At 39.2% G+C, this 13,078-nt stretch overlaps 1 protein-coding gene across 2 annotated transcripts in view; it reads left to right on the forward strand.

Annotated features, from left to right (window-relative positions):
* The first annotated feature begins 283 nt into the window (after positions 1-283).
* The window catches only part of CDC42BPB (CDC42 binding protein kinase beta), a 159,460-nt gene continuing 146,665 nt past the window's right edge, over positions 284-13,078 (forward strand). For both annotated transcript variants that reach the window (XM_043982415.1, XM_043982416.1), the window contains exon 1: positions 284-965. In XM_043982415.1, coding sequence (XP_043838350.1) covers positions 791-965 — 175 coding nt within the window. In that variant the 5' untranslated portion in view covers positions 284-790. The remainder of the gene's footprint in view (positions 966-13,078) is intronic.

A 13,078-nucleotide genomic window follows, 5' to 3' on the forward strand; every position in this document is an offset into this window, starting at 1 on the left:
TACGGCAAGCGGCGAAGACCCTGTCCTGGGTGCGCAAAGGCGAAAAGGGACAGGAGCGGAGGGAGGAAAACCAAGGGAAGGGAGGAATTGCGCGGTGAGGTCAGCGCCGCGGAGGGGACGGGAGGGGCAGGGCGGGGCGGGGCGGGGAGGAGGGGGGCGGCGGCCGGCCCCCGGATTGGTTAGCCAGCAGGCTGGCTGGGAGCTTGCGCCGCGATCCGGCCTGGCTCACGCACCCGGCTTGGGGTGGAGGGGGGGGCGGGGAAGGAGGCGGGTAGCTCCGGGTGCTGAGGCGACTGGCGGGCGGGCGGACGGACGGACGGGGACAAATCGACCGAATCTACGGAACCCACCACCACCAGAGGCCGGAGTCCGGGCGGGGTGCGCGTGCGTGGGAGAGACGGCGGCTGCGCGCGCTGAGGGCGCGGGGTTGGTTGTGTGTGTGTGTGCGTGTGTGTGAGGAGCGGCGGCGGCGGCGTCGCGGCTAAGGTGGGGAAGGGGCGGCCTGTGTGAGGAGCACCGGTCCATGGCCCCGAGGGGCCAGGGGCCCCACACCCTTCGCCTCTCGAAAGTAGCCGCAGAAGATGTCGGCTTAGCCGAGAGCGACCGCCGCCGCCCCCGCGCCGTTGCCTTCTCCGGGACTCCTCGCTGCCCTGTACCTCAGTCGCCGGGGGGCTCGCCCTAACTCCGGGCCGTGGATAGTGGCGGCCTCCGCCGGGCCGGGGCTTGAAGGCGGCGGAGCCGAGGCCGCCCCGCGCGCGGTGTCCTGAGCGAGCGAGGGCGTGCGGGCATCATGTCGGCCAAGGTGCGGCTGAAGAAGCTGGAGCAGCTGCTCCTGGACGGGCCGTGGCGCAACGAGAGCTCGCTGAGCGTGGAGGCCCTGCTGGACGTGCTCATCTGCCTCTACACCGAGTGCAGCCAGTCGGCCCTGCGCAGGGACAAGTATGTGGCCGAGTTCCTCGAGTGGGGTAAGTGCGAGCGGCCCTCCCTCCCCGCGCCGCGCCGCGCCCTCCTCTTCCTCGGCTTGTCCTCCTGCCATCCTCTTCCTCCCCTGGATCTGCCTTTTCTGCCCCATCTCCTCCCTCAACCTCCTCCTATTCTCCCTCCCTCCCTTCCTTCCCTTTCACCTTCCTCCTTTTTCTCCCACTCTAATGTCTCTTTTGCTCCTTCCCCCCTTTCTTTTTTTTTAATCCCCCCCCCCGCTCCCCATCCACTCCCAACCTCCTTCACCTTTACTCCTCCACCCCCTTCCCTCTTCGAGGGCTGTATCTCTTGCCATATCCCTGACTCCCCTAATTCAGCTTCCTAGATCAGCCCCTTGGATATCATATCCTGCAGAACTCACTGGGATATCCGTTCTTCACCACCCCCACCCCCACCCCTTTGGCGGCCGAACTTAACCCTTGGCCTCTTGTGCACTGCCCATAAGAGGAGTCATAAGCTGCATTCGATGATGTGTAACAAACATTAAGTGACTGCGGGGCAATGTGCTAAGTGGGGGAGAGGAATGTGTGGAAGGGAGGGTAAGATAGGGGGTAGACATAGACTCTGCTCTTCTACCATATTATTCACTTCTGGTGTGTTTTCCCTTCCACAGTTTTCTAATATTTGGGGCCTACCATCCATCCCTCTTTCAGAGACTAGAAACATCTCCCCATGGTCACTGCTCAGATGATTCTTCAATGTTTGTTTGTCTTTCCGATAGCAACTCCAGGGGTCTTGCATTTTTATGTCCACTAATGTCATTGCCAATTAGACATTTTCAATGTAATTGCAGTTTGTTGGTGATGGTATTAACGTTTTTATTTTTGGCTTTGGGGGTAGCCTGAAATCCAAACTATGTGGGATAATAGACTTTTTTGCTCTTACCTGTTGGTTTAGAAGCCTGTCATGCTTTATTCAGTGATCAAAGTGATGCCTGAATAAATATCTCCAAAGATATTAGGAGAAAAGTCTGTGAACGAATTTTTTTTTTTGGAAAAAACTCAATTCTTGTTAAATAGTAGATCTTTTCACCTTAGGTAAGACTTTAAATAAACCTTTTTCTCCTTACAAGTAAGTCAGCATGACATAGTGCATATAATACTATCCTCTAAGCAAGGAGCACCTGGGTTTGAGTCTGGCCTCTGACACAGCCTGTTGACCCTGGACAAATCACCTCTCTGTTTGCTAGGCAAGTCTCAGATTTTAAGTTGCAGAGAAGGTGCTAACCTGCATCAACAGAGGGAATTTCCTCATCTGGGAGTTCCAAATGCCAATGAAATAAAGTTAATTCCTATCCCTTTAGACTACCTAGTGTTATGGCATTAAGGCACTTTAATGTTCTTCCATACAAAGCAATAGGAAGGCAGAGGAAAAATATTGCAAATCATGGAATTGCAGATCTAGAATGTACCTTATTTTAAGTTCCAAATTCTTCAGATCAGTACCTTATGGGAATCTCACAGGTTCCCAATACTTGTCTTCTTATTTCAGATATATGACTAGATTCTGTCAACTAATCATTGAAACTCAGTAGTAAATTTATTTATGTAAAATGTGAATTACTGTATTGTTGGTCAGAGACTTAAGCTATTTATGCTACAGTGAAAAAAAATGCTTATTTCCTGATTTTGGGTAACCCATGGCATTTTTTTTTTAATGTTGAGTTCGGGTAGCTAGGTGGCGAAGTGGATAGAGCACTGGCCCTGAAGTTGAGGACCTGAGTTCAAATCTGGCCTCAGACACTTAACACTAGCTGTGTGACCCTAGGCAAGTCACTTAACCCCAATTGCCTCACCAAAAAAACAAACAACAACAAAAAAACCCAAAACAAAAATGTTATTTTGATAAATTTTTTTCTTAGTAAAATGTTAGCATTTCATGAAATCAGGGAGAGAATGATGCACTAAAAAAGTTGCTGGTTCTGTTTAATTTTTGTGGTTGCCACCATTCTTTGTTATATACAGTATTAACAAATTGGTTTCATTTCCTTTGATCCCTTTTTCAGAGTCAATTCAGTGTTCAACTGAATAATTAACCATTGTCACATCTGCTTTTGAAAGGGATGGTTTGAGGCTTTATATTTATTTTCTAAATACCGTTGCTTCCATTCCTTTATCAACCACTTGATTTTGAAAACCAAGACAAGATTACAAGTTAGGGTATATGAGAATAAAGTATCAGTTGTTGGATGATGTAGAATTGATGTATTAGCTTTAGAAGAATGAGCAATCTGATAGCTGTATGGTAGTCATTCTTAAGATTGGGCAACCTCCATATTGGCATTCATTGTGCAGCTGAACTGACAAATAATTTAGGGTTCCAGCACTCTAATAGTGCTTTTTTAGCTTTAGTAACTGTAAATTCTAAGTGGACTTGAAGAACAGGGAAACAAAACTGTTACGTGTAACACTGAAATTGCTAAGTTTTAACTCTAAGTTACAATGGTGTAATCATTATACATTTAATATCGATCTTCATGTTAATTGTGTAACTTTGTATAAATTATCATTAGGGACAAAGTATAGTAAAACATTTTGGATTTTATTCCAAAGAACTTAACACTTTTCCAAAATTGGAAAGGGATATATAGATAAAATTTTAGTCTTTGTTACCACAGTTGTTCAAAACTAAAATCTTGTTGCAGTTATATATGCATATTTCTTCAATAGATCTATGACCTCATTGATGTGGTTACTTCCTCAGAGTGCTTTTTGTAACCCTATCTAAGACCTCTCATAAATCTTCATAATGGATCCACCCAGTGCACTGGAGGCCTTCCTTTTAATCCTTTTAACATTTTGTAGGTACTACTGCAGCATTTGTGCTGTCCATCTAATTTCAATCAATCATTCAGTAAGCATCTATTAAGCACCACAATGCTAGGCACTGTTAGGTGCTGGGAATATAAAGACAAGAGTAAAACAGTCTCTTCCCTTAAAGATCTTTTCATTTTATGGAGGGAGGGAAGAGATATGGCAAAAAGTAGACAAGGAAATGGTACATATAAGCACATCTGAAGGAAACTAGGAACTCAGTATGTGGAAATAAGGAGGGTGAAGAGTGTGTATGAAAGGTTTTAAATGCAAAACAGGAATTGGTAGTTGATCCCAGAAGCAATAGTTATTGGAATTTATTGAATTAAGGGAATACTATGATCAGACCAAGGTTTTAAGGAAAATGACTTTCTTTGGTAGCTGGTAGGATTGGAGAGGTGAGGAACTTAAAGGCAGGGAGACCAATTAAGTTCTTGCAGTACTAGGCCAAGTGAGAAGTGATAAGGACCATAAAATAGGGTAGATTAAAGCTAGATTTATTACAGAGGTTGATAAGACATATCAATTAATTGGCTGTGTGGAATAAAAGAGGCTGAGACACTGGAAGAATGTTAGTGCCTCAACAGGAATAGGGCAGTTTAGAAGTGGGTTAGGTTTTCAGAGGAGGATAATGATTTTTATTTTGGACATGTGGAATTTGAGGTTTCTGAAATGTGACCATTTTGAAATGACCATCCATTGTGACACTTATTTAGAAGTCATGCTGCAGCCTACTTATGCCCATCATGCATCTGTTCATAGCTCTTTGTCAATCACAATATTTATCTTTTGGAGATTATGGTGTTCTGTTATTTGTAGATACATAGTATTACTATGAGACTATTGTTTAAAAAAAAAGAATTTTGTGTCAGGAATTAGCTGCTCCCTTACACATGTATAATCTAAATTCAGAATGGGTTACTGACCTATATATGTTTAATCATTTGATTATTAGTGTCATTTTCAGATAGAATTTTGTTTTATTTGGGAAACATTATTGGGAATTTCTAGCTTTTCTGTGAAATTACTCTTCTCTTTCCTAAGTGAAAGTTTTCTCTTAAATTTCATTTGATTACTTTTTTGACTGCAGTTGATAGCACTCTTTATTTGTACTTACCATAGTAAGAAGAATTGGTATAATCACATTTCATTATGATTTCTTATGTACTAGTGTGTTATGTATGAGTATTGTCCTGAATTAGTATGGTAAGGTGTTGCTAGTAAATTTAGACCAGCCTCTGGGTTATGTGTTTGAAAACTATTCTAGACACATAGATCTATCCTATGGAGAAGGCCATACTTTATTATGAAAGGGAAGCTAACAAAAGTATACAGGATGAACTTAAGAAATCTAGTTGTAATAATAATAACCTAGTTCTAATTATAATAATACTTGTGGAGTGCATTAAGGCTTATGAAATGCTTCCTTCATTATAATCTTAAACTTCAGATAGTACAAGTATTTTCCCCCATTTTACAAATAAAGTAAGGCTTAAAGTTTATGACTTGCCCCACTGAGCAACACAATAAGTGAAAAATGTGATTTGAAATAATGTCTACTGATTACAAAGTCAGAACGTTGGAAGTTATTGAATCAAACTTCCTTAGAAACATACAAGTTCAGCCTAGATTTTCTGAGAAATTACTTTTTAGGAAATTTGAAAGTAGACAAAAGACATTTAAATCATAAAAGGATATTTCTGACTGTTCTAATTGTCATGGAGGTTGTATTGGAAGGACAATAGTTTCCTTATTTTGAATTTTCTCTTCTAAATGTAGTTCAATATTTTTTGAAAGAATTTACCTTCAAACAAAGTTATTGTCTTTTGTGATTTCTTTTAAATACTTTTATAAAATTCATAATTTAAAAAGCAAGTCCTGCATCACAGAATTTCAGTTGGGAGGTAGAGACCATTTATAGTCTAAGACTATTAGCCATTTTTATTCTTTGAGGTCCAAAGATCATTCTCCTTAGCACAGAAAACACAAGCAAAATAAAATCTGCTTTTCATTGTTCTCTTTGTATTCTATAATAACAGGTCCATCCAACTGAGCATGAGTCCCATTTCTTTTTTAAATCCTTTTCAGTATAACTTTAAAAAAGAAAAGAATTTTTTTACTGTCTCAAGCTTTCCTTTGTAGCTTCATCTCCTGACTTTAGTCATTCAGCATTACCTGCTACCCTTGTTTCCATCTTTACATTTTTTCTTTTTAAAGAAATTTGTATTAATATCTCTGGTTTTTATATTGCCTAAGATTTCCACAGTATCTTTCTTTTTCCTCCCTTCCATTGAACAATCTCTTATAGCAAAATTTTTAAAAAGAGGAAGAAAAGAAAAAAATTGTGTAAAACTGATCAGTGCATTAAATAATTCTGGTGTTGCATGTGATATTCTACATCCATGAATTTTGACCTATGTAAAATGCGGAGAATGTGTCAATCAATAAGCACTTAGGATGTGCCAAGCAATGTGCACAGTGTTGGTGATACAAAGAAAGGCAATAAACAGTTGCTAATCTCAAAAAAAGCTTACATCTTTTTTTTTTTAATGGGGCAGTGAGGGTTAAGTGACTTGCCCAAGGTCACACAGCTGGCAAGTGCCAAGTGTCTGAGGCCAGATTTGAACTCAGGTCCTCCTGAATCCAGGGCTGGTGCTTTATCCACTCCTCCACCTAGCTGCCCCCCAAAAGCTTACATCTTAATGGGAAAAGGAATGAGCATTTATTAAGCATTTACTGTGCCTGTGCCAAGTGCTTTATTGTTATAATCTCATTTTGACCACACGACAATTCTATAAAATAGGTGTGATTGTGATCCCCATTTTAGAGTTGAGGAAACTGAGTCAGACAGGTTGTGTCACATAGCTTGTAATTGTCTCAGTCTGGATTTGAACTAAGGCCTTCCTGACTCCAGACCCAGCTCTCTTTCTGCTTCTCAACCTGTAAACATTTAGGTACATGAAAGATAGATACAGTATATATGAAGGTAATCTAACAGGAATTGGAGGACCAAAAATGGTCTCCTGCAGAAGATGAAATTTGAGGTCTTTTGAAAGAAACTAGGGAAATTAAGAGGGAGAATGGAAGGGGACAGAGCATCTCACACATGGGAGGTGGGCAGTGCAAAGCAAGGGGTCAGGAAAAGGAGTGTGATGTTTGAGAAACTGAAATTAGGCCAGTGTAACTAGATTGTAAAGTCTGTAGGGGGTGGGGTAAGTTATAAGAAGAACAGAAAGATGGAAAGGGGGCTAGGTGATGAAGAGCTTTAAATGCCACACAGAAATTTATACATGTCCCTGCAGGTAATAGGGGGCCACCGGAATTTATTTATAGGGGAATGGGTGGAACTTTTGGCATTAGAAAAATCACCTTGGCCGCTGAGTAGAAGATGGGTTGGAGAGGGAAGGGACTTGAATCAGGGAACTTTAACCAAAAGGGTATTTCACTTGTCCAGGAATGAGAGATGAATGTCTGAATTAGAATCGTATAGAAAGAAGAGGATGTATATGAAATGATGTTATGAAGGTATAAACAATAAGACTTGGAAAAAGTTTGGATTTGTGGGGTGAATGGAAGTGAAGAATACAGAATAACACCAAAGGTACAAGTCTCTGTGTCTGGGAGATTAGTAGCTCCCTCAGTAGTAATAGGGAACTTTGGAAGAGGGAAAAATTTGGGGGCAAAAGACAATGAGTTCTGTTTTAGACAGGTTAAATTTGAGATATTTATATACAATATTCAGTTCAAGAGTCAGTTTGAGATACACAGTTGTAGTTCATCAGAGAGCAGGGCTGGATATATAGATCTGGGAATCATCAGCATAGTGATGTTTATTAAATCCATGGAAGCTGAAGAGTTGTGTGAGTGTATAGAGTCAGAAGGGAAAAGAACTGAGAATAGAGCTTTGTGTGATACCCACAGATAGTGGAGATGAAGATGCAGCAAAAGAGACTATGAGGGAACAAGATGGATAGAAGGAAAACCAGAAGAGAGCAGTTTCACAAAAACCCAGACAATGAAGTGTATCCAGTAGAAAAGTGTGATCAAATGCCGCACAGTTCAGAAAAGATGGAGAAAAGGCCATTAGATTTGGCAAGGAAGAGATTGATAACTTTGGAGAGGGTAGTTTCAGTTGAAAAATGAGGATGGGTTTAGAAGAGTGATATCTCTTACTTGCAGCCAAGCTTGTTCTTGATAACTTTACAACATTCAGTCCTCCTCCCTTCCTTCCTCCCTTTCCTCCCTCCCTTCTCTCCCTCCCTTCCCTTCCTTCCCTCCCTCCCTCCCTCTTCCTTCCCTTCCTACCTCCCTCCCTTCCTCCCCTTCTGTCCTTTCCTTCCTTCTCTTCCCTCCCTTCCTCTCTCTAAAAGACAAGTACATTGGTTAGTGCATTTTCTGTGCATGGACATTATCAGTCTCTTAGACAATTCCCAGGGAAGTAGTTTGGTGCAATGGAAAGAATGCTGGATTTGGAGCCAGAAGTCCTGTGTTTGTATCTTATATCTACAATTTTCCTATAGAGGACTGACATTGCTTTGTATTTCACAGCTTGATCTGTACAATATTTTATTCATCAGTTTTCTGGTTGATTTTTATTGATCTTTAGGTAAAAGGTTACAAAATCATGTTTTTAAATAAAAATTTTGTGAAGTGACAGGATTTTTTGTAAGAGAGAACTTTGGATATTTCCCCATTATTAGTAAAGGATGAATTAGCCATGCCCAGAAAAATAATTGAATTATCTCATCTTGGCCATGTTGGTGCCTTTTGCATGAAGTTTATTTATGGGGAGAAAATAGACTAGTGATAAAAACCTAACAAATCATTGTAGATCCCTAGCATCATAGAGCTAAAAAGGACCTTAAGATGTCATCTGATCTTGCCCCCTTGGTTACAGTAAGGAGTTCTTAAAAAATATTTCTGTGACACTTAAACAAATATTCATTCACCTCTCTCATGAAAGACTTCAGACAACTTTAAGTTCTAGTTTCATATTTTGGCTTCTACCTTGTAATATCCTTTTTTTTGCATGATCCCTTTCTCATCATTTTCATTGCCATCACCCCAGTCCAAGTTCTTATCATCCAGTGAAGGAAACAGCTTCAAGTCTATTAGCTGGCTTCCCTGCCTCTACTCTAACTTCCATACATCTTCAAGCATTGCTTTTATTCTACCATTAAAGTTCTGCTCCATTGGCTTTTCATGGCATTAAGGTGGATGGCCCTGAGTTCTTGAAGGTTATGCCAACAGAATACAAGTTTGGACTGGTTCTCTTAAGCTGTAAAGGCTTTTTGAGTAGGCAGAATGGCATAAGAGCACTGGTCTTGGAGATAGGAAGATGGTAAGTTCAAATATTGTTTCAGACCTTATAGCTGTGTGATCTTGGGTAAATAACTTAAACTCTCTTCCTGTTTTCTCATCTGCAAATTGAAGGGGTTGGACTTGATGACCTCTCAGGTCCCTTCTAAATTCCTATCTGTGATCCTATGTGAATTGAACAGTGGTCAATTATGTATCTTGTCTGAGAATCCACTGAATTTAGAGGCTTCTGAATGTTTTTGCCCTCAAACATTTGAAAATTTGTCAACAAAATTGAAGTGGGATTGTGAGCTTGTTATTAGAGGAAATACCCATACCAACAAAATCAGATTGTTAAAGTGTTGAAATGAGCAGTACAAGATATCCTTAATCATATCATTAACCTTATTAAAAATTCACAGTGGCTTGTTCCCTATTCCCTTAAGCAGCATGGCAGGACCCCTTCACTTTAAATACAACTTTTATTTATCATTTATATTATCATATAATGTAACCCTGAATTTAAAAAATTCCATTTTCATATCAATTTTATTTTTAATCTAATAGCATTACAACAAATTAATGAAATGAAAGTGATTGCTATCAATAAATATTTATATTGGATATGTTAATTCACACTAATATGTCAATAGTTTTTTACCCTTTTATGTAAGCCAGTTGATATTGAGGCTTTTCTCCTCACAATTTTACTGGGGAAAAAGTGATAATTTTAAAATTAGATTTATTGTGTTTTGTTAGCAAAATGTCCTCCTTTTCTCTCATAGACTTTTAAAAAAATTTGGTAGCTTGCTCTATTACATCAGAATGATTAGAAATAAAACCAGATTAGAGATTGTTAGTGTCATATTTGTGTATCTTCTGTAATGGAATTTGTTATCCAGATTAGGTTACTGAATGTTTATTTCATTGTCAGATTCTTGGTTATTTACCTTTTTCCCCCTGATCTCTTCAAACTTATGGATTTACCTATTGTTCAATAATGGGTGTTGGTACAAAAAAACATCATAGTAAAAAACCAAAAACAAAACTAAGACTATAAAAGGCACCATTTTATAAACTCTGCTGTGGCAAACTGATAAATTGGGTGCCATATTGGGAGCATTCAATGATGGCTCCTTGTTGATATTGAATTGAACTTTTTAGTCACATGATCAATTATTTACCAGTCTACACTGACTGAACACATAAATTGTATGAATCCAACACAGATGGCAAAGTAGCCAAGGTTGCTGTGTTTTCTCATTTGCCTTAAAAAATTTTCCCCAGAGACGATAGTACATAATTTGAAAAACACTGGTCTATGGTATAAATTCTAAAATCCTCAACCCAGCTCTCAAGGCTTTCCATAACACGACACTATTTTGCATTGGCAAATTTCTCTCTTTCTATCTCTCCCACAAATCCTTTCACATACAGGCAGTTCCTCTCACTCATATGGCAGGCATGCTTATTTCTCTTCCATGTCTTTTCTGTGCTATTGTTCTTTCCTCAACTATAAAATGAAGGGGTTTGATTAGAGGAACTCTCTAAGGCTACCTCTAACTAATAATGTTCTGTGATTCCTTTTCTTCTAGTCTTATTATTTACACTTTCTGCTCATTCTTAATGATTCAGTTAAAATCTCACATCCTCCAGGAAGTGCTCTGCCTCTCTTAGCCCCCCCTTAGTGGGGTACTTACTGATCTTCTTCTCGGTTTTCAATTTTTCTTTTTCTTTTTCTTTTTTTTTTTGTGGGGCAATGAGGATTAAGTGACTTGCCCAGAGTCACATAGCTAGTAAGTGTCAAGTGTCTGAGGCTGGATTTGAACTCAGGTTCTCCTGAATCTAGGGCCAGTGCTTTATTTACTGCACCACCTAGCTGCCCCCTCAGTTTTCAATTTTTATAGAACTTGGGAAACCTGGCAGGGACTCTGTGTACTTTTTCTTTATATCCCTAACTATTAGCAGTGCCTGACATGTGGTAAGTGCTTAATAAATGCTTGTTACTTGATTATTAAATATAGGATGGAAGGAGAAAGTAATGTGTTTTGTTTACTTAAGACTATCTGATTTTATATATCTAAATGTATAGTAGCTCCTTCAGAGGCTCTTATTCTAATGCTACAAAACCAAACCCAATTTACAAGTGGACTGTGTTCCAAAAGTCTGATTGCAAGTTGGTTGCTTGGAACTTGGAATACATATTCCTATAGGGATGGTGATTAGATTCCTAGACCATAATTTTGATAAAATGTCAGATATTTGCAACAAAAAATAGTAAACTCTTCTGTGGTGAAATATTATCGTTTTCAGAGAATTCTGATTACTTCGAATTTGAATCCCTGCTTTGCTACATATTTAATCTTCGGAATGAGGTTAATCTCTCTGGGCCTCTGTTTCCTCATCTGTAAAATAAGAAGTCCAGACGTCATGATCTCTAAGGTTACTTCTGGTTTTTAATCTTATGACTATGGCCAAAAAAATGTTTAGTAAGAATTAAATCATATAGGTAAAATAGGAAAAATGGAATGAATACAAAGTGCTCTCTTAGCTAAGAGGAGTGCTTAAGTGTTACCAGTGTAAGTAAGGATCAGTGGTTTGGGATTTAGAAAACCTGGGCTCCAGTTTTCTCCTCCCATTTGTATAGTCTTTGTCAAGTCACTTAACCTCCCTGGGCCTATTTGATCATCTGTAAAATTGAGAGGGTTAAATTAATTGACCTCTGAGGTCCTTTCTAGTTCTTCATCTGTGCCCCTATGAATCCTTCAAAGATCTGGGAAGCAGAATAAAAAATATCTTCAATTCATTTTTCTAACAAATAGAAGTGGAATTCTAAGGTAAACCTACCCTTATCAGAAGAAGGGAGCAGCAGACTTTAGAGGATTGAATTAACTTTTAAAGGCATCCCAACGTTTATTAATTTACCACTCTATTCATTCTATAGAATGAAAATGCTTGTTGAAAATACATTTCTCTGTTCACTTCAAAACAAGATGGACTTAAACCAATATTTAGAAAGACTAGTCTTTCTCCCAAGTGCATTTGCTCCAAGTCCTTTCTTATTTAAAAGTCCCTAAACATATTGCTACTTTAGAGATAAAAATTTTATATTTAGAGGGCATACATTTAAAAGCAGTGATTTAAACTTCATCAAAAAACCAAAAGATTTATTTGTTGATTCACTGTATTTAGTTGAAGTAGACACTTATGAAGCTGTTGACCTTGGGCAATAAACTCTAAAATTGACTTGTTTTGTCAAAGTGACTAATTTACAGGTCTACCTTGTAAATTGAAATACAAATCTGTCAAAGCTCAGCTCTGCCACCTTTAGGTAATTATCTTCACTTTTCTGTTCCTCAATTTCTTCATCTCTAAAAACAAGGAGTTGAACTAGATTATCCATAAGGTCTCTCTTAGCTTTTACCTTCTCAAATTCTCATTTGAGAAATGTGAAGCCTTTGGAAGTGATCCATCTTTAATGTAATTATCATGGATATTTAGGGTATATTTTTACTGTACTGTAGTAGGACTTCACTGGAAGATTGACAACCAGGTGATATGGCTATTTTTGTTCTTTTGTTGAATTAAATTTAGCAAATCTTAAGCACGTGTTTATCCTTCTTGAAGAGGACTATGACATTAGAATGACACTCTCCCCTCCAGAGCCATCTGAGTCCAGTGGCAAGACGTATATCAGGATGACTGGAGATGGCCTGGATGTTTAAGGCGATTGGGGTTAAGTGACTTGTCCAGGGTCACACAGTCAATAAGTGTCTGAGGTGAGATTTGAACTCAGGTCCTCACAACTTCAGGGCCAGTGTGCTATCCAAGATGCTACCTAGCTGCCCCATTAAGCACTTACATCTATGTATGGAAGGAACTGTGTAAAACCATAAACCCATGAAGACTGTCTACTAAGATTTAGAAGACTTGTGAAATGTTGAATGTAATACTAATGAAATCATGTTAAGACAAGAACTATACAT

Source organism: Dromiciops gliroides, chromosome 2 (genome assembly GCF_019393635.1).
Source record: "Dromiciops gliroides isolate mDroGli1 chromosome 2, mDroGli1.pri, whole genome shotgun sequence".
Taxonomy (NCBI): domain Eukaryota; kingdom Metazoa; phylum Chordata; class Mammalia; order Microbiotheria; family Microbiotheriidae; genus Dromiciops; species Dromiciops gliroides.